The following is a 22216-nucleotide window of genomic DNA, read 5'->3' on the forward strand; positions in this document are numbered from 1 at the left end:
TATTATCATTCTTAGATTTGTAATATTCAGATTTAAATGTTACCTAATTATCATTGCTTGATTGTGTGAGTTATGATTTAATTATTTAAGTTCATTTAGTATTAAAGAAAAGAAAACATCCAGCCCTGTCAACTTAGCCAGAATCAGTCGTGACAATATGATTCATACTTCAGCTTTGCGCTTAAGGAAGTGCCTTCTAAACACTCTTTGAATTTTGCATCCATTTCCTGGTTCTGAGCTTCACTGAACAAGTTTTTCCAATCACCAACTTCACCTACAACACAAAAGACACATTGAAAGCAGACATGTGTTGAAATATTTCTTCTTGACTTTTACTACCCACATTCCCTTGTTGGGGGTACAGTATTTCACTTTGATGTATAAGAAAGGATGGATAAAAATTTGCCTTACCTCCTACCCCAATACAAGCAAGTAGGCTGTTATGGTTTGTGTGTAGTTGTCCCCCCAAAGCCTCATGCTGCCATGAGGCAGGGACTTCTAGAGTTTGAGATTAACTCATGATCCACTGGGATTATGGGTTTTAGTACTGGTGGGATTATGGGTGTAAGTACTGCACCCAGCCTGGGGCAGATAGCCTACATGTAATTTAAGAGAGACACACTCTCTGTTGCCATTGTTGCTGCTACTCCATTTTGCTCTCTGCTCTTTGCCGCCGCCGTGAAAGGTTGCTCTCTGCCATGTGCCACTTTGCCTTGAAGCCAGCTGAGTATGGACTGAAATCTCCAGTAATCGTGAGCTAAATAAACCTTTCCTTCCTTCATTTTTGGGTGTCAGGTATTTGTCCCAGCAATGAGAGAGGAGTAACTGAGACATAGGCCTACACTAGACACTTAATGCCTCTTGATACAAGGCCAGAACCATCCACCAACTCCAAGCCAGCTCTGCATTTTGTTTCCCCTTGGCATAGGGCAACAGAGGCGTGGAATGCCCAATCGACCTGATCCTAGATGAGGAAAATGTCTGGGGAGAAAGGTGAACTCAGAAAGCTAGCAACTCAGGGAGAAAGTATGGATCTGGTCAGCCACTCGAGGGGCTGCTGTGTTACTCTTGGCCTCAGGAAAGATGACCATAGGAACCCACTTCAGAGTGCAAAGAGGGAGTAGGTCCATACATGACCCTGCCTCCGCCAAATGTAAGCTCAGGCTGGGAAGGAATGGTCCTCCTCCCAGTAGGGAGAAACCAGACTTCATCAGTGTTGATATTAAGTGCTGAAGTCAGCTTGAACCCACGTCCTGTGGCTACATCCAACAGAGACCAGAGTGTTGATGAAGTTGCTCATCTAACAACGTGAGCAATGACATGTGTTGGCTCAGATGGTAACCACCATCTGAGGTGAGTGGACTGAAGGCCCTGTGGTTCAGGAAGGTACCTCGAGAATCCACATGCCCCAAAGCTAGGTGGAAAAAGCGGTGATTGCCTAGATTGCAAGACTGCAGGTCCTGGAAGGAAATCATTCATTGAAAAATAGAGGAATTTTTTTTCTCTGACTCAATTTTTTTTTCTTTTTCTTTTTGGCAGAACCGGGAATTGAACTCAGATCCTTGCGTTTGCCAGTCAAGCGCTTATCCTACTGAGCCATCTCCCCAGCCCCACAATTTTTTTTTCTTTTAATTTTTAAAAATTAGTATTTTCCTCATGGAAGAGAAAGTAGGTAGAAATTTTAAGGACATAGGAGTAGGTAGAGAGTTCATGAACAAAAATCAAACAGCACGGGAAATACTTCAAAGAAATCAACAATCAGAATATCATCTTTTTGAAAAGTTTCTGCATGTCAAAGGAAATCACTGACACAGTAAAAAGAAAACCCACAAATTGGGAAAAAATTATAGTGGACTGTCCTTCTGACAAAGGACTCCTATCTAGAACATATAAAGAATTAAAAAAAAAAACAAAACAGAAAACACCCAGACCTCAAAAATTCCAAGACCCAGGGCTGGGGAGATGAATCAGTAGAATAAGTGCTTCCCTGGCAAGTGTAAGGGCCTGAATTCAAGCCCTGGTTCTGCCTCTCCCCCCCACACAAAAAAAAATTCCAAGACCCAATCCAAAAGTGGGTATCTGAGATGAATAGACATTTCACAAATAAAGAGATACAAATGTCAAATAAATATATGAAAAAATGTTCAACAGCATTGGTCTTTCAAAGAGATGCAAATTAAAACAACACCGACATACCATCTTATGCCAGAAAAAATGGCTATCATCCAGAAGTCAACCAATAGCAAATGCTGGAGAGGCTGTGAAGAAAAAGGAACACTTTTCCACTGATGGGGGTGTGCAGGCTGATACAACCATTATAGAAATCAGTGTGGAGATTCCTCCAAAAGCTGGGATTAGAGGTCCCATTCAAGTCAGCTGTTCCCCTCCTAGGTAGTTTTCCAAAAGAACAGAAATCATCATACCACAGTGATATATGTCTGCCTATATTTATAGCAGTATAATTTGTCATAGCTAAATCCTGGAAACAAGCCAAATGCCCATCAACTGAGGAGCAGACAAAAAATATATGGTGTTTTTACACTGTGAACTATTATTCAGCTATAAATTTGAGACTTTTGTAGATAAATATATGCAACTAGAGGCAAACTATATTGGTAAGTGAAATAAATCAGGTCCCCATGTGCAAACATCACATTGTCTTGTTAGGGTGAAAACCTGAAAGAGTAAATAAATCTGAAAGGTATAATAGATACTATGAAAGGGGAAGAATTTGTTCATTGAGAAGGAAAAAAACAAAAGAAGAGAAAAAGATACACAAGATAGTTTGGATAATGGCATTGCTGATTTCTGCTGGTTTTTTTTTTTTTTTTTGTTGTATTTTAGGGAAGGGTCTACAGGATGTTCAGGATCTCACTATGGATTGGATGCTTTTATGTTATTTATGTATTTTTTGATGGAGCTGGGGTTTGAACTCAGGAATCAGGGCTGGAACTCAGGCCCTTGCGCTTGCCCGGGAAGAGCTTATTTTACTGAGCCATCTCCCCAGCCCCTTAGATAGGACTGTTAGTGATCCACCTGTTTACAGCCTCCCAAGGGCCGGGATTACAAGCCTGTGCCACCACACCCAGCCTCACCTGCCATCTCAGGGCACCCTGGGGGTGGGACTGGCACGGATTGAATCCCCCAGACCCTGCGCCTGCTTGCAGGCGCTTTAATCCCCTGAGCTATTTGGCCGGCACTTCTGCTGGTCTTTTTTTTTTTTTTTTCTGCTGGTCTTTTGAAAGGAGCAGTTAATGGTTAATTTTTTTTATTTATTTTTATATTTTCTTTTGAATTTCTTACAGCTGTTTTGTTACTATTTTATTCTGTGTTTTCTTTAAACCAGTCTTGCATGTTATGTCTGGTAAGCTGAACAACTAATTTAAAGATAATATCATGTAATACAGCCACCATTGTTGAATTCCTAAATAAATAAATGAAAAATTGTTCTTTTCTTTCCTTCATTTTCTTTTTTGATCTTTTTTCTTTTGTAGTTTCTTTCCTCCCCTTTTCTCTATTCTCCTTTTAACTGTTTTCTTTATCTTTTTCTTACTATATTTTGTTTTTTTTTCCTTTTTCTTCAGTTTCTTGTTTGACCTGTTTTCCAAAATTTGATGCCAACAAAATGTTTAATACCTGATAGCTACTCACTGTTAACTGTCACCTTTGCTATATGTACTGCCTTCAAGTCTTATTATTGTATGTTTTCTTTTTTTAAAAAACATTATATTGGGCAACCCGCTCGGGTCCTCCTTTTGTCCTCTCTGAGACAGAAGCTTTCTTTCCCAATAAAATATTCCACTCTCAACCTTCGTTTGTTCCTAAAATTCATTCTTTGGTTTTAGAGAACACGAACTCATCCAGGTCAGGTCGGGAGTTTTACTTCCCTGTATCATTTTGGAGGTCATCCACCGAGATCATTGGACGGAGGACCTACTTGGGAGGGACCCTACACAGGGATCCTGTCAACTGCTTCAGCTGTCAAGACCACAGGCCAAGACTCTTGGATACACCACACCAGACTCTAACTCTGAGAAGCAGAAACTGCCACTAAAAGCAAACAATCTAAATACTCCTGTGATCCCATAGAAGACTTAAGATTCCTGTTGAAGAATTAAAAAAAAAAGTACTCAGATAAAAAAAATTATATAAACTAAGCACTTATTTATATATTTAATGTATTTAGTACAGGGTCTACCGGGTGTCACTACACAGAGCGTACTTGTGATCCTCCTGTTTTCAGCTGCCCAAATGCTGTGATTACAGACATGCCACCACGCCCAGTCTCAATCACCCAGTGTGCCCCTGAGGGCAGCACACCAGGGATCGAACCCCAGTCCCTGCATCTGCCTAAGCAGGTGCTTTAATCTGCTGAGCTATCTGGCCAGCCCTTATCATATGTTTTCATTAAAAATAAAAATTTGAAAATAAAAACTTGAATGGGCAATTCTTATGCTTTATAATTATATATTTCCATAAGAGTTAAAAAGAATGAAATTCAGTAAAATCATGTGTCAGAGATGTCTAGCTGCCTCTCCAGCATCCATTTTCTCCTTTCATATTAAAATCCTGATTTTGATTTGATAATAGTGTGTTCAGCTTAAAAATAAAATTACATTTCTAACTACTGCTGTAGGGAGAGAGGTAATGGACAAAATGTTGGAAGATACTGAATGGGACTTCCCGGAAGGCTCTCCCTACTTCACTCATTTAGCTCATATGCGCAACTCTTTCCCTTTTCCCACTTAGACTGTGAGCACTGCGGCGTGTCTCTGGCTACTGCCTTTCACAAGGTGTAAGTTAGGACCGAATGACAAGCTGTAAGGTGGAGCAAGCTTCGGGAGAAGTTTGGAAATAAGGGGGAGCTGCTAGCTACAGATCTGGACTCCCTAGGTCTAGGCTTCTTATTAAGAAAGAGCAAAATACAACCCTGCCTACTTTAAGATAGTTATTTGGATTGTCTGGTATGTGCACAGTCATTCCCTAATTGATACTATAGCCCACAAAATTAAGCAGGTTTACCTTTGCGAAATAGGAAGGGACCCACAGCGCCATGCGTCTCCTGGGACTTTTCTCGCATTGCTGAGAAGGTGCTCTGGGCTGAGATGGTTTGAATCTGCTCCCCAGTTAGAGAGAACTTAAAAAATTCAGCAATTTGTTTTATGCCAGTGGCCAGATCCTAAAAACAGAAACATTAAAGGATGAACATCTTTCCATGGGAATACGCTGGAACAAATATTGGCTCTTAAATCAGAGTGGATTTGTTCACCCTAAGGCCCAAGTTCATCTGCTTATTTCTCCCCAGTCTTACTTTGATACTTTATATCAGGTGTCACTGAAAGATGTTCCCATATGTTGCATTTTGTTGTTTCAATCTATGACTTTTATTTAAAGTATAAATGATAATAGTGTCTTCCTTACTGTTTTCATTGCTGGAGACATGATACCCAACACCACAAATGAAAAGAGTGTACAGGTTGATACATTGTGTCAACTTGAGAAGTTTAGAAGTTTAACTGAGCAACTCAGCAGGGGTCAGAGTCCTCACTTTGTAAACATCCTCAATCCTGTGCAAAAGAAGGGCACAAGGTGGTGTGAGGGCTACACCTGACCTGGGGGAGGGATAGCCTGCTTACAATATAAGGGAAGGAAAGAGGTTCACGCTTTCGCCCTTTTGCCCTTGCTGCTTTTGATGTCTTCTGCCACCCTGAGCTGCAGTTAAATAAATTTTTCCTTCCTTATTTTTGTCTTAGCAAGGAGAGAAAAATAAGTAAGACAAGGAAGAAAGATGTCTTTCAGTTCACAGTTTCTAGAGGCTTCGGTCCATAGTCAGCTGGCCCCGATGTAAGATGGCATGGTGGAGGGATGTCACAGAGGAGAAACAGTTCATGGCAAAGCAGGGAGCAAGCAGTGAAGCAGCAAGGAGCCTGCCTCCCCTTTCCCCCGCTTACATTCCATCCAGGCATAGACCTAATGCTTGGCGCCACCTACAACCACAGCGGGACTTCCATCCACAGCCTGAACTCGACAGAACTCCTTTAGTTATCATACATCCTTAATCCCAGTATCACACACCCTAGATCTAGCCACTTTTGAAAAGCCCCCACCTATGAGTGCATGAGCTTTGGGGGGAACCTCTAGAAACAAGCCATAACATAGCATCAGTTAGCAGGTTGGAATTTTATCTAGGATATTTATTATATTGAAAAGTACTATCCTAGAGAAGCTGAGAAAAAATAATGCATTTGTATATGTTCATTTGAGTTCTCTTTTCTCCAGAATCTGATTTATAATAAATGCTTAATCCTACCAAGAAAGTTTAATTTTTAGAATAATTAAAAAGTAAAGGAATCTTTTTTTAAAATTTATTTAGTGTAGGGTCTACAGTGTCTCACTACATAGATCGGACTCGTTAATCAGACTCATGCTGATCCTTTTGTGTTCAGCCTCCCAAGCACTGGGATTACAAGCACACGCCACCATGCCCAGTCTCAATCTGTGTCTCAGTGTGCCCTGGGATGGGGCCAGCATAGCTCACCAGGGATTGAACTCCGGTCACTACACTCTGCCTAGGCAGGTGCTTTAGTTCGCTGAGCTATCTGGCCAGCCCTAAAATGAAGGAATCTTGAACATCATCTTGCCTAAATGCCTTTGTAAAGCATGAACCACCCAACCCTGTGCCTGACTAGTGGAGAGTCATAAATCTTCTAGAACAGTTCCTTAAACTTTTCTACGAAACACTAAATACGTCTTAAAATAGTTACACATGTTTCATGGGGGAAAGTAGAGGTGGAGGGAACAGTGAGACAAATGCATTCAGAATTCTTCAGATTAAACAAAGGTTCAGATGATTGTTACAGCATCTCTCAAGAGTCTTTAACATACCAATATAGGATGTGGCTCTCCAAAGGAGCTGGCTGTATAATGCCATACTCTTAAATCTATGTATATAGACAACCACTGTCCAATCTCCATGAAGAATTATTGGGGCCAGGGAGACAGCTCAGCGGTCTAAGTGCCTGCCTGGCAAGCGCAAGGATCTGAGTTTGATCCTCAGTATTGCATGCTTCATCTCTGCACATATCCCACCCCCGCCCCCATGGGCCACCAAAACCAGTGTGGTGGTGCACACCTGGAATCCCAGGTGTGAGACAGGAGGATCACTACAAGTCCAAGCTGCACAGCAAGACCCTGTACCAAATAGATAAATACATAAATAATTTTTTTAAATGTATTTGGTTGTTACAGGATCTCATTATGCAGCTCAGACTCATAGAGATCCTCCTGTTTTCAGCCTGCCCAGCGCTGGGATTACAGGCATGTGCCACTGCACTTGGACTCTGTGGCTGGTTCAGAATGCCTGGGGGTGGGGCTGGCGGGCCATGTGGCGCTAGGGATTGAGCAGCAGTCCCTGTGTTTGCCTTGGCTTGCCTAAGCAGGCATTTTAGTCCACTGAGCTATCTCACTGGCCCAATAAATGATTTTTTTAAGAAGAATTATTTTTCCATAATTTTAGAAAAGAATTATTAATATCTGAGGCAAAACTAGTTTCTATGGAGTGTAAGTTTCAGAAAGGCTTTTCTAGAGAGAGCGCTACACTAGCATATTCTTTCATGTCATACAAATGCATCCTATAACCAGAAAGAATGATTCAATTACTTTACTTTCTAAAAAGGTGTCATAGGAAACTGGTTTTAACTCCAACTAGGAAGCTTGTGACATGGGCTTTTCTCTTTAACATGCTTTCTTCCTTGGGGATCTAAGACTCTGGCTTTCTTCATCCCACACTGGTACCCCTTCTGCCTCCTCCGCTGGTTCTCCTGTTTCTCCATACTCTGGCTCGCTTCTGTACTTCCAGGCTCAATTCTTGCTCATCTTCACTGTCTGTGTACGTTTATCTCATGGGTATGTCTCTGTGCCAAGGAGTCCCAAGCTTTTTCTGCAGCCCACAATGCTCTGCATTGAAGATTTCTGTACTCAATTTCCTGTTTGATCTTTTTATATGGATAACAAATAAACATCTTCAATACTTTGCCCAAAACCAAACCTCTAATTTCTCCCACAGTCCTGCTTCACATAACATCACTTCTTGTTTGACTGACAGCAACTCAGCTCCCATACTGAGCTGAATAATACTGAAATCTTCCTTGACTTCTCTCTCTTACTACCTTCCCCTCCATCCACTCTGGCAGCGAACCATATTGGCTCCTTGTCCTTCAAAATTTATCCAGAACTCAGCCACTCTTTGTCATCTTCCTTGTCCCTTCCTGGTCTGTGTCACCCTTTCCCCTAATGTGGACCAGTAAAGTAGCCTTTTCACAGGTCTTCCTGAGATAGTATGGCTCCAGTCCACCCTCCACCATCAGCTGCATGACTTTGTAAGAAACCCATCACATCGCTCTCTTCTGCTCAGATACTACAGTGCCTTCCCATGTCACTTGGAGTGAAAGCCAGAGTCATTCCACCGGCTGGCCACACCATTGCTCATACTCTGCTCTGCCCCAAGGTTTATCTACTTCTTTTCTGTCCCTCAGTTAGACCAGGGACACCTACCCAGGGCTTCACACCAGCTGGTTTCCTCCACCAAGAATGCCCTTCCTCCAGTTACCACCTGGGCTCACTCTCTCACTTTCTTTAATGGGAACATCTCACCAATCCTATTTTATACTGGGATTTGTCCACAGTTCCAATTCCCTGCCCTCTGGCATTTCCAATTTTCACTTAAACAGCTGTGCTGCTTTTTCTTCTCACATACTGCATACATTTCACATTTGTTGCGTCTGTTATTCACCGGCCTGGCTCCCCAGTTTCTCCAGCTAGAAAGGAAGCTCATTCAAGGCAGTGAATGCTGTCTAGTTTGTTCACAGATTTATTACCTGGGCTGAAGGCAATGCTGAGAAGCCACTCACTCAGTGTTTATTAAGTGAATAAACAATTTTTTAAAAGCACTTCACGACCAAATGCTTGTTCAATTAAATCATCTGAGACTTCTTTTTTCCATTATTATTAGAGAAATTTGGGCTATCTATCATAAAGGGAAAACAGAACAGCTGACATTAAGTTATTAAGCTTTATTTTATTTCTGTTGAATAAACAACCTAAACATGTATGTGTGGTTGGATTTTTTCCAGTACCATATTGCATATCTGGATGTTTAAGTTGAACACTATTTTTTTTCAAATAATCAGACATTAAAAGAAATATTTTATATATTAGTTTATAATAAATTTTTCTTTAAAATCTTAATAATCAGTCTCACCTCTTTCAGGTCTTCATATAATATAAACTTGACATTTTCTTCATCAAGGTGTTTGCTCCAGTTAATTGCAAAATCAAAATAGCTTCCCCAAGAAACTAAAACATAGGGGTGAAACTTCATAAGGATTTTATATAACAGAGGTTAATATGCTAGATGGTTAATTTATTATAAAATATAAGCTACACATATATGTATATGTTCAACAAGATATTTATAAATTACTACAAATCCCTGTACCCGAAGAGGTGATATATACCAGTCCCAGTGTTTTCTTGAACAGTTTCCATAAATAACACAAGTGAACAAATTGTGAAAATTGTTTGAGAAAAACAAGACAGCTGGGTATGGTGGTGCAGGCCTGTATCCCAGAACTTTGGAGACTGAGTCAGGAGGACTGTTGTGAGTTCAAGCCCAGCCTGGACCACATAGTGAGTTCAAAGCCAACCTGAAGTACATAGCAAGCCTTTGTCTCAGAAAACAGGGCCGAGGACATAGCTCCGCAGTACGAATGTCTGCCTGGCAAGTATAAGGTCCTGAGTTTGATTCCTGGTACCAAAACCAACCAACCAGCCAAACAACAAAAATAAAACCAAAAAACCTATGAGACATAAATGAAAACAAGGATGTCATAGCGAATGATGCATAAAAATGGACAAAGATAATATCAGAAAGAAATTATGAGGAAAACATTATCTATACTAGCACTGCCCAGGAGAAATACAAGACAAGCCCATACATGTGACGTGAAAGAGCAGAAGAAACAGGTAAAATGCTTTTAACATTTTACTTTATTTTCTGGGTGTGGCAGCACATATGTGAAGTCCTAGCACTTGGGAGGCGAGGGGAGGATTGCATGAGTTCGAGGCCAAGGCCATCCTGAATTTCAGAGAAAGAACCTGTCTCAGAAAAACACTTTATTTAACCTAATGTGTTCAAAAATGGTATCATTCTTACCTCTAATCAACATATGATTATTCATAAAACATAATCTTATGTTGCCACTAACAATACTTGTTATGTGTTTAGATTTCATATAATTTTCATTTGCAAAAACATAGTCACACCTCCAACTTAGTAAAAATGTTAACCGTTTTCCGATAACTGAATCGAGTACCCATTTTAAATTTAAATTTCAATCCATTAAAATAAAATAAAATTGAAGAGTTAGCTCCTAAATTATACTAATCACATTTCAGAAGCTCAGTTGTCAGAGATAGCTGGAGGCTACCACATTGGAACCTGCAGGTCTGGACACCAATTGGCTGTTTAGTTGTGTTGTCTATGAGTTGTGTGACTCTGAGCAACTCCTTAAACCTTTTACCTTACTGTCCTCGTCTGTACAATAGGGTCATTATGTAACACAAAATGTCCCCCTCCCCTGCCAGTATACTTCAGTTTCTTAGTTGCCTAGGTAACAGTTCCTGTCCCAGTTCCGGTAGCTTCTGTCTCTTAGAAACGGCTGGTCACTGCGACACATAGCTGGTCACTATGATGCACATTGTATAAAACAATCCCCAAATGGCGAGCCATTCTGCCTCTGTGCTTCCTGCTTTATTATCCCCCGTAAGCCCCAGACCACCAGAGATCAGGGCCTGATATTCTGGGAATGATCCTGGGTCAGTGGCCATCAACATAAAGGAATCTGCCTCCAAATCCCGGGTGTCCTTGCAGAGTTTCTGCCTGCTGCTGCAAGCACAGCCAGTGTAGTGACATGTGTGTCATCCCAGCACTCTGGAAGGTAGGGTAGGAGGAGCTCAAGTTCAAGCCCAACATGTGCCTAAGTTTTAGCTCTACTACTTCATGCCTATGTGACCTTTCCATGCCTTTATGTCCTTCTCATGAAATGAAGATAATAATAGTATTATTCTCATAGGGTTCTTGTAAGAATTAAAATTACATACTAGGATTTATCCTAGCGACTGCAACTTTGTATCATTACTACATCTTATCATTGCCAATCGACTAATTAGGCTAAAAGAAGCTATTTTGTAATCTAAATTGTCCTGCTGATAACAACTTCTTGTCACTTACTGGCTTGTGCTCTGAGCGGAGCAGCATTTCAGGTTTGCCTTAACTGCCTTTGTACAGTGAAGGAAAAGGGGGTGAACCTACACACTCGTAATGTGCTTCATAGGTGCTCCCAGGCCCCAGGTTTTTTTTTTTTTTAATGTGTATTTTATGGAAGGGCCTATAGGGTATTCAGGGTCTCACTACTAGATCAGACTCATAGTGATCCACCTGTTTACAAGCTCCCAAGTGCTGGGATTATAGGCGCATGCCACCAAGCCCAGTCTCAATTGCCATCTCAGCACACCCCAGGGACGGGGCTGGCAGGGCAGGCCCCGGGATTGAATCCCTGGCCCCTGTGCCTGCTTGCAGGTGCTATTTGGCTGGGCCTTGGGCTTTTCTTTTCTCAACTCCTGTGTTTAATTTTTGCTTGGAAGCCAGTTCTGTATCCAGTGTCCATGCATGAGGGGTGTTGTGGATTTTGTTGCGCTGACCACCTTTGAATGCGCTCCTCTCAAACTGCAAGGCCTCTGTACGCAGTGGAATACTAGCAAGCCTTCAGGGAGAGGGACATCCTGCCATCTGCACTGACGTGAATGAACACAGAGGATGTTACCCTAACTGAGAGAAGCGAGCCATAGGAAAAATGCTACATAATCTCACTTGTAGAGCTCAAAAAGAAACCTAAATGTGCAGGGTGGGGTTTTTCCAGGAGTGGAGAAGGGAGAGAAATGGGAGGGTAGAGGATAAAGGATACAGACTTGTAGTGAGACAATGGAATTATTCAGTTATGAATAAGTTTACAAATCTCTATACAACATCAAGACTATGGTTAGCAATATGCTACAGTTAAATTTTGCTAAGAGAGATTTTTAGTGTTTTCTCTGCACACCCAGCCAGGTCGCTGTGCGACACGGCTACGTTAATGTGCTTGACTGTAATAAGCCTTCGCTACACACACACATAACGAAAGCACTTATGCACACATAAACAGGCACAATAGAAAAGCAGCACTTTGCTTTTTTCTTTTTCAAGAAAGTCATTCTCCTAGAGTGAACTGACCACAGCCTCTCCTCTCCAACCACCTGCCATCAATTCTACCAGCTACTACACTCCAAGGGCTCAGCACCACCACTATTCCGTAGAGGTGTTTATTGCCTCCAGCCACTGTTCTCAGAATTACTTAAGAGCAGTGGAACAACTGGCAATTGATTTAACTTTTTTGGATTAGTTTCAGCATCTGTAAGTAGGGGGCTTAAATGAAATCATGTGTGTGTAACACTTAGTTTAGTACCCAGAGAATTAGTAGACACAAAATTGTAGTTTCTGATAGGCAGAGGTAAAACATTAACATGGTTAACAAAAATATTTCTTTTCTGGCAAGCAAATGTCAGAGCCAGGGCTTTTTTTTTTTTTCTTTTCAAAGTTTTATTGATAAACATATAGCAATGAGACAGTTTCAAATCAAATCGAAAGTACAGTTTCAACAAATAATACACTGCATACATTCTTCTCAGTGGTTAATTGCTGTACAAGATGCAGACTTGTGATCCTACTTACAAACACCATTAGAAAAAATCATTCTATTCATTAAGAGAATGTAACTATATATCTATCCCAACCACTTTGAATACACAGATACAAAATGGACATTCATAGTTATACCCCAATTTTTTTTAAGTTCCGTTGTTGAATATTATAGGTGTGTAAACTCAGCAAAATATTCTAAAAGAGTCCAGAAGCCCATAATATCATTGGGTCTTCTGTTTAACTGGCAATGTCAGAAATTATTGACCTGAGTCCCCCATAGCTCAACATAACAACATGAGAGCCAGGGCTTTTAAAGAACTTTTTGGTTTTCATCATTGGGTTATATATAAAGGGAAAAACTAGAAATGTCTATGTCTTTGACTCTGTTACAGGTTTTTTTTGTTGCACATGTTTTATAGCTACATAATATTTATACTCAACATATAAATTCTTCAGTTGATTGTAATATTTGATGCTCAGAACTATTGGTGTACATCCAGCAGAAAAGTATAAAAACGAGGTATGTAAAGTAAAGCCATATTAATATGATGAGCTGTAAAAGACTCAAGTCAATAACTTCTGAGGATAACCCACTAATATTATAGACCACTAGACAGTGTTAGATTGTTTAGTTGAATTCAAACACCTATAGTAGTTAGATGCCAATAGAATATTCACCTCTGACAGGACAAAAAAAAAGGGATACGAAGGAAAGATCATTTTGTATTTATATATACAAAATAGTTAGGATAGGTTTACAGCTACTTTCGCTTAATTCAATGAGAAGAAAGAGGTATACTAACAGTGTTTGGAGAGAATATCCTGTCTGCTTCTTGTACTATGGATAACCACTAAGAAGATAACCATGTACAATGTATTAATTATTAAAAAGTCCTATTAATCAGCTGTAAAACTGTCTCATTTATATCTATTTCTAAAAAAAAAAAAAAAGACCAGCGTGGGCTACAAAGTAAGCTCAAGACCAGCCTGAACTGCATAGCAAGACCTTGTCTCCAAAAGACCAAAAAAAAAAAAAAAAAAAAAAAAAGATAAAAAAGTAAAAAAATTTAAAAAGAACTATTGGTGTAATAGTTCTAAAACAAAGTAATGTAATTTTTGTTTCCTAAGTCTCATTTCTTTCTGTACCCCAAAGGACCACCGAGTTTTGCATTTCAGCGGCTATCTAATGAAGTCCGAGTTCTCTTACTGACAGCTGTACCTTGTCCTTTCATGAACTGCTTGAGGAATTCATCCCAGGAGGCGTAGCTTGGAATATCAGGGACGTCATTGTGGAAATGAAAAAAAGACACCGCCGTATCTTTAGGGTTTCGAAACATCACCAATATCTAGGGAGCAAACATTAAGTGAAATTATTCATGTCTGTGTAGTGAAATTTTGAAAAGTAAAAGGGTGAGCAATGTCATTGTACGCACTTGTATATTCTGTAATTGTGCTAAAGAGCATGACGAAAGAAAGAAGTGACGGACGCGGAAACCCAGGGCGAATGGAGGCAGAACGAAGGAAAAGAAGGCGGAGGTCGTCGCTGAGGACTTTCGCGAGTCATGGGTTTAGATACAAAAAGCAAACTATTTTAAAAAAAGAAAAAGAAAAACAGAGACCTTTCTAGGACAGTCACAAGCTCATGACCCGAAAGGCTAAAGTCACGCATGCAATAAAAATTGCTCGATAATGTGAAGGGTCAAGGAAGGAAGGTGTAGAGTTGGCGAGAGAAGCCGGCGAGGCGCTCTTCGGGACCCGCGCGGAGGGACCCGGGCCCGGGGACGCGGAGCAGAGCCCACGCGGGAGCTCGGAGGACGCAGGCGACACGGGGGGCGGGGCGGCGGAGTGGCCGCGGGAAGAAGGCCTTTCACTTTCAGAAAGAGGAAAACAATTTTGCACAGCTCGGATTTGTGATTCTGTAGAGCAGAGGCTGGGGCGAGGAGGAGGAGGCAGTGACCGGCAGTGACCGGCAGGGGGCAGCAGGGGCCTGAGCGCGAGCCTGCAGGGTTTCTGACACCAGGATTTCCTGGGGTGGGGGGAATGAGTTCCAGATTAGATCCGGAGGCGTATTTTTTTTTTTTCTTTTCTTTTCTTTTTTTCTTTTCTTTCTTTTCTTTTCTTTTCTTTTCTTTTCTTCTTTTCTTTTCTTTTCTTTTCTTTCTTCCTTCCTTCTTTCCTTCTTTCCTTCTTTCTTTTTTTTTTTCGGTAATGAGAAACGGAAGAGGCAGGAGCACCGAGGCACAGCACACGGACGGAGTGCGCAAACTCAAAGGGTAAATAATTAATACAAACCTGCCTGGTAACCGCACGAGTGCCCAGTAAGGACGCAGAGCTTTTTTTAAAAACCAAAGTCATAGATAGGAAATAGAGGGCATTTGGATCTCAAAACACTTGTGCTCTAAACAAATGAACTAAAACTAGCAGAATCGAATGTAATATAATTAAGTGGGCCTTAACTTCTAAAACTTACCCTTCCTCCGATCCACACATAGCGCTTCTCGTCCTGTGGAGCTACACTGAATTTATCCTTTGACGGGTCTGAACCTGAAATGTGCGGGCCGACTGGCCGCGGTGGCCGGATCTCCGCGTCCGTCCGCGCGTTCCTCGCTGTTGCTCCTTCCCTGCGCCAGTGTGCTTGTGCAAGGGGCGCTCTTTGCAAGCCTGCGTGCCCCGAGCTAAATCGCTTCCAGAAGCACTTCTGTTTCTTAGAGAATCAGTCAGAGCCTCATGAAGAGCAATTTAGATTTGTGATTTTTGTGAACGGCATTAAAAGTGGAAATTATATCTTAAAGTGTTATGGCTTTTTTATTTTATTTTATTTTTCACATAGGGAAAAACGTTTTAACAGAGCTGTCCAGAGCTGGTTTTTAAGAATTAAAGGGGTGTGCTGGGGAGATAGCTCAGTGGTCTCAGCTCCTGTCCAGCAAGCAGAAGGACCTGGGTCCGACCCCCAGCACCACATGCCGTGCAGGGCCTGGAACCCCGGACCCTGGAACCCCGGGAGCGCCGGCCACTGAAAGCGGGTGAGGTGCCGTATGCCTGTAATCCCAGCTCCAGGGAGGCTGAGACAGGAGGATCAATGCGAGTCTGAGCTATATATATACATATATGAAATAAAAGGACTTCTTTATAATTGGAGGTGCTCAGCCCAAAGCCAGACAGCCACTTAGTGGAATTCAAGCACCTTCCTGGTCATTAGAGTGAGTGCTTTAAGTATTTTCCCCACTCTAAACTTCTGGAATTTTTGCACAGCCACAAGGTTGCTAATTTGAAGGCTCTACTTTCCTGATGTTTCCTTTTCCCTCTGCCTTCTCGCATCCTTCATTCGCACTGGGTGCTAACACACCTGCTCTCCTCCTGTGCCTTTCTTTGCTAAGTTCTCGCCACTCTCCAATTCTTTTATTTATTTATTTATTTATTTATTTATTTATTTATTTATTTGTGTGTGTGGCCAGCTCAGCCCACCAGGGGGCGAGGCTGGCTGGCATGTGGTGCTGGGGGATTGAACCGCGCTCGCGGTCCCTGTGCTTTGCTAAACTTGTTCTAAGTAGGTGCCTTAGACCACTGAGCCATCTCCCCAGCCCCCACTCTCCAATTCTTGACTGTGGTATTTCAGGGTTTAAGCCTTGATTTTAGCTCATTCTGGTCCATTTTTTCTGAGACAGAAAAAATAGGCACCAAGCAGTAAGGAGTGAGGCAGGAGAGTGGGGAACAGAAAACAAAAATGCCTGGGAAAACCAGTGAGTATATCAAGTACCTTAATAGTGCTTAGCGGAGATTTTTAAACAAACAATAAGGACAGCCAAAGCACAGCCAGTTCAGCATGCGTGACATACATCTTATTATATATAGAACACAGAAACAAAATAGTCTCAGATCTCAGGTGAATGGTGCTCACCAGAAAGAACCAAAAGGAAAAGCTTACTCATCTTACTCAGCTATATTCTTTTGTTAAGTACTCTACATATCTCAGTGAGGGGTCTGCCCATTAGCTCAGTTGGGTAAGTGCCTACTTAAGCAAAGGCAGTCAGGCTCATGATACTGTGGTTCGATCCCCAGATCCTCATGCCTTTCTAGACCTGCCCTTAAGGCAACCTGAGCCAGACCCCCCCCCCCAAAAAAAAAATCCTTCTACATATCTCAGTGAAATCGCTAAATTATAAAATAATTATGAAACACAACAGTGTTGAACACTCCATCCTATACACATGTTTTATATACTAGTGGAAAATGCATTTGACAGGGGTGCATTGTAACTTACACATTTCTTTTGAAGACAAAACAAAAGGAATACAAGATCTTCCATGTCACCAATTAAAATTCTGCAATGAGGACTAACTCATCCTGTATCTCAAGGAGCCTCTATCGAGACCTGGAAACATGGCTCCAGGTTGAGCACTTGCCTGCCCCGTGTGAGGCCCTGGGTTCAGTCCCTACCGTGGTGTCACACACACATACAAAAGCCAGTAATATACACAGAATTGAAAGATTCAAATATTAGTAGGAAGGGACACTCACCTTGGCTTTATTCTTGAAGATGGACTGAGGTAACTTGTCATAATGGAGGTGTGTGGTCAAAATCCTTGGAGATGGAAACTGTTTCATTCTCTTAAAAATATACACAATAGGGAGAGAGAGAGAGAGAGAGAGAGAGAGAGAGAGAGAGAGCGCGCGAGAGAGAGCGAGAGAGCGCTGAGTCAGCTCTAAAGATGGCATCTAAGTGGTGGCTTTGAGTCCTGCTATCACTTGTTCACCCTCCTATTTTTCTGGTTGAGGAATGAAGAATCATAAATAAACAACTCACTAAAATCTCTCCTGAATCTCCTTGTTGAGTCCTGCTTGCCATTTATCAATATTTTCTTGGCCCTTATAGTTTTTCTTTTTTACCTTTCCCCACAATGATATCAAATGCTTTTAGTTTAAGATACCTCATAATCTGAAATTTACTCTTCCATTTATTTAGATCTCTTCAATATTCAGTGTTTAACAAAAATAGCCAAATCCAGTTTCTGAAAATCTTTTTTTTTTTTTTAATTTAGGACAGGGTATACAGGGTGTACAGGGTCTCACTGCATAGATCGGACTCCTAGTGATCCTCCTGTTTACAGCCTCCCCAGTAATCTGCTGAGATTACAGGCCTATGCCATTATGCCCAGTCTCAATCACCATTTCAGTGTGCCCCGGGGGCATGGCTAGCACAGCAGTCCTGGGGGTCAAACTCCCAGTCACTGTGTTTGCCTAAGCAGGCGCTTTAATCATCTGAGCTATTTGGCTGTCCCCTGAAAATCTATTTTTAATATCCAAGCTTTGCTTGCCAGCTAAATTCCATATAATGAAATATTCCAACAAAACCCAAAAGTCACAGGCTACTTAAATATCTGAGAACTATTTTACAACAGAAATTCTTGTCAGTCTTAGCACTGTGCCATGATTGACTCCTTTTCTGTTATCTGTTGTTACTGATTTATTCTTATTTTTTTCAGAACTGGGGATCAAACTCAAGACCTTCCACATGCTACCCTACCATTGAGCTGAGCTACATGTCCAGTCCTCTACTGATATTTTTAAAAATAAAGTTTCCTATTTAATTTTCCAGGGTAAAAGGTTTCATCTTAAATTTAACCCTTTAGTATTTGTTATGTAGGGGCTAAGGCTTCAAATTTTTTAATTCCATATTTGCTGAGGTCATAAGTGCTTAGTCACGGGTACAGAATGCCTACTCATTTCCAGTGATAAAATGGTGCTTGAGTATCTGTAACCAACTGTTTTATAAAAACATGGCAGACAGCGGATTAAAGTGTCTACTTAGGCAGATGCAGCAGCCTGGGTTTGGTCCCCAGCATCCCCCTGGGGCGTGCTGAGACGGCAATTGAGACTGGGTGTGGTGGTGCACACCGGGACTCCCAGCTCCTAGGAGGCTGAACGCCGGCGGATTACTAGGACTGTGATCTGCATAGTGAGACGCTGTTGACCCTGTACTAAAATACAAGAAAGCATCAAACAAACAAACAACCCCTAGTAGAGAGCTCAACTCAAGCAAGGGGATAAAAATGAGGTATAAAGAATGAATGAGGTATCCAAAAAAAAAAAAAAAAAAAGAAAAGAAAAGCAATTTAAATCAACAATAGGGGTCCACGTGATGCTGTGTAGTGATATCTGATTTATATCAAGTTATACTTTTAGTATTTGCAGTACTTTCACGTTCATTCATTCACAATGATCCTTTCAGGCAGATAACGGAACCCCCACTTTAGAGATTAAATGTAGCCTCTGAGGCTTAAATGCTTTATGCAAACACACAGGTGGTAATTTTCAGATTAAGTTATAGAGTACTGTTTCTACTAAACTACATGGACAGAAAATAATATGACACCTGAGAACTGCAAAGTTACTAAAAGGATTAGAAAAATTATCCAAGGGGAAAATGGAAGTTAGCTGTCATGAAACTCAATATGTAACACTGTCTTCTTGAAAATGTATAATATAGCCAAGCCGTAAACAATGTAAAAACCAACTATTATATCTTGCTTATAGAAAATCTATGGGTTCTGGAAAAGTTTTCTGTAAACCGTATTGGTATTTAAAAATAAAAGGCACATTGTACAGAAAAGTAGCATTGTTCCTACACATAATGAAGTCACACTTAAAATTAAAAAAAGACTTTACAATGTCTGCTCCAGGATTCAGTGGTTGCCTTTCCTTATCCTGTCCCCAAGTCCTTAAATATCTGCCCCACTCACAATGGGTTTTTTGCTCCCTTGGCCCAATCTATGGAAATGGACTTCCACCCAGGTGCTAACTTTCCTGTTTGTATTTTTCATCAGGCTGGGGTCATTTTCCAGAAGCTGTCCCTTAAGTCCCAATTCCAGTGCCTTCCTTCATAGTAACTTTTTGTCTCATCAGAGCGACGTCTGCCTGTTGGGAACGCTGGTTTTGCGGAGAGGTTCCCTGTTGGGAGCCGCAGAAGCTAGAAAATTTGTGTGTTGGCGGGACTAGGCCTCAGAGCCTCAAGCAAACAAGCTACCTCAGTCCCGAGATAAGCATCCTGACTGGTTAATGTCGGCTACTAGTCACTAGGCAACCTGGTGTCATGTGTTACTAATTTTGCAAAGGTATAAATAAGCATCCATATTGTTACTCCAGGGTTCGTCTTGCCCAACAGGCAGATCTGCCGCCACCTAGCCTAGCTTTGTCTTCCTGTCTTTTTCTCATTCCTGCCACTCTTTCTCTCCGGGTCCAACTGATCCAACTGAGACCAATGGATCCTTACAGTTCCCCTTGAATGGAACCCATGCTTCCTTTCCACTGCATATGTGTGTGTGTGTGTGTGTGTGTGTGTGTGTTCCTGTTCCTCCTCCTGAGTGCTAAGACCCTGAGTCAGATTCTCCCTCCTCACTCCTTATTCCCCTCCGTGGGCAGGGAGCTGAGCATCCTGAACTACACCCAAGTCCCAATTCCTTTGGGAGGGTAATACCCTATGGGTGACCTGTGAATATTTTCACACACTTCAGTGATTTGATTTCTTAGTTCCTTTTTCTTTTTTTTTTTTTTTAGAACTAGTGAATGAACTCAGGCCCTTGTGCACTGAGCTATCTCCCCAGCCCCAAAACTTTCTTTGCTTCATTTTTCTTGAGGGGATGGTAACCAGGGATTGAACTCAGGCCCTTGCGCTTGCCAGGCAGGCGCTTATTCTACTTAGCCATCTCCCCAGCCCTCCTATTTGGTTTTTACCAACCCCTTACATACACCAAAGCCCTACCTGAGATAGGAAAATAAAAAATAATGGAAATGTAAAAAAGGAACTAAGATGAGTTTTGCAATGGCCCAGCTCCCCACCATGAATGTAATCATTCTGTACTACAAACACATATTAGTAAAAATAAAATTTGGAAAACATGACTCATAAGGAAAGGAGATTCCTACTAGCATTCTTCTCATGTCTCCTTCTTCAGACATAAGCCTTTTTTTTCTCTCTCTTTTAATTCATCTGCTAAGATTATTTAGCTTTCTTTCTCCTCCACTTAAAAAAAAAAGGCACAAGGATGAGTACACAGTGTCTATTTTAAGAGCTCAAATCAGAAAGCTTGGGTTCAAATTTGTCTTGTGCCTCACCTTGGACAAGTCTTTAAGTTTATTTATTTATTTATTTATTTATTTATTTAGAGGAACCAGGGATTGAACTCAGGTCCTTGAGCTTGCCAGGCAAGTTTTCCTTATTGGTTTTGTGATAAAAATGTTAATATCTGAAAACTACTGAGGCTATGGAGGGCATATATTAAACTGTAATAATTAAGAATATCACACTTTTTGAACTTCACATTAAAGAATCTCTGAGGGCTGGGGAGATAGCTCAGGAGAATAAGCACTTGTCTGGCAAGCGCAAGGTCCTGAGTCCAATCCCCAGTACTGCAAAAAAACCCAAAACAAACAAACAGACAAAAAAGAATCTCTGAAATGGGAGAAAACTTTCTATGGTAATTTGCTGTAAGCTTAAAGGCTAACTGTACTAACCTCATATTTTTCTGAGTCTCCACATTCAAGTACTGGGAATTCTGGATATTCACATCTTTTTTTAGAAACAGTAAATATTATTTCATTGACAATATGCAGGATCCAATTTGAACCTATTTAAAATAACGCCAGAAAATGAAAGCTCATTAAAGAATTTGAATTCAACAAGCATGTTACTTTAGCATATGAGTCATGAAAAATCTACAACCATCCTTTACATGTCCACTTAGTTATTCTGTGTTTGATATAATCTGAGCTATGAAAAGAAACAGTTTTGCATAAAATAGTACTTACTGGTTTTGTGGCAGTGCTAGGAAACAAACCCAGAGCCTCCTGCATTGCAGCAAACACCTTGCCACTGAGCTACATCCTCAGTTCAGCATTTACATAAACATTCGTGTAAAATTCAGCTTACCTTAGAATCCGAGTTATTTTACTTCTCAGATGTATCCTGCAGTAAGAGGCAATGCTTCTTTCTAAATCTAAACTATGTTCTTCATTTAACAGTGTTATGCTTGAGACAGTTTTTTAAAATTAAATATCACCTACATAATACTATTTTTGATTAATGAATATTTTGAATATTTCTTACAGTAGTGTATACATTTTTTTCTTTTGTTTTGGTGGTACTAAGGATATGACCTAGCCTTGTTTATAGTAGGCAGATGCGCTACCACTGAGCTACACCCCCAGCCCAGGAGTGAATAACATTGATCATGTATATGATCTTAAGAGAAAGGAAAATGCTAAATGAAGTTGGCTTTAGTGAGGAACAGTTAAAAAGTCAAAAGTAGACCATTTAAAAATAATTTAGGGGCTGGTGAGATGGCTCAGTGGTCTAAAGCACCTACTTAGAACAAGCTTAGCAAAGCCCAGGGACCACGGTTCGATCCCCCAGCACCACATGCC

At 41.0% G+C, this 22216-nt stretch overlaps 2 protein-coding genes across 4 annotated transcripts in view; one reads left to right on the forward strand and one right to left on the reverse strand.

Annotated features, from left to right (window-relative positions):
* Cebpzos (CEBPZ opposite strand) overlaps positions 1-22216 on the forward strand; it is a 73390-nt gene that overhangs the window by 23062 nt on the left and 28112 nt on the right. The gene's annotated exons all lie outside the window — the stretch shown is intronic.
* Positions 141-22216, reverse strand: part of Sult6b1 (sulfotransferase family 6B member 1) — a 26581-nt gene continuing 4505 nt past the window's right edge. The window contains exons 2-7 of the mRNA XM_004627616.2: positions 21308-21420; positions 17315-17404; positions 14016-14142; positions 9260-9354; positions 5023-5179; positions 141-274 (exon numbers count right to left, since the gene is read on the reverse strand). Of these exons, the coding sequence (XP_004627673.2) occupies positions 144-274; positions 5023-5179; positions 9260-9354; positions 14016-14142; positions 17315-17404; positions 21308-21420 (713 nt within the window). The 3' untranslated portion in view covers positions 141-143. The remainder of the gene's footprint in view (positions 275-5022; positions 5180-9259; positions 9355-14015; positions 14143-17314; positions 17405-21307; positions 21421-22216) is intronic.

This window comes from Octodon degus, unplaced genomic scaffold, assembly GCF_000260255.1.
Source record: "Octodon degus isolate 3935 unplaced genomic scaffold, OctDeg1.0 scaffold00020, whole genome shotgun sequence".
NCBI lineage: Eukaryota > Metazoa > Chordata > Mammalia > Rodentia > Octodontidae > Octodon > Octodon degus.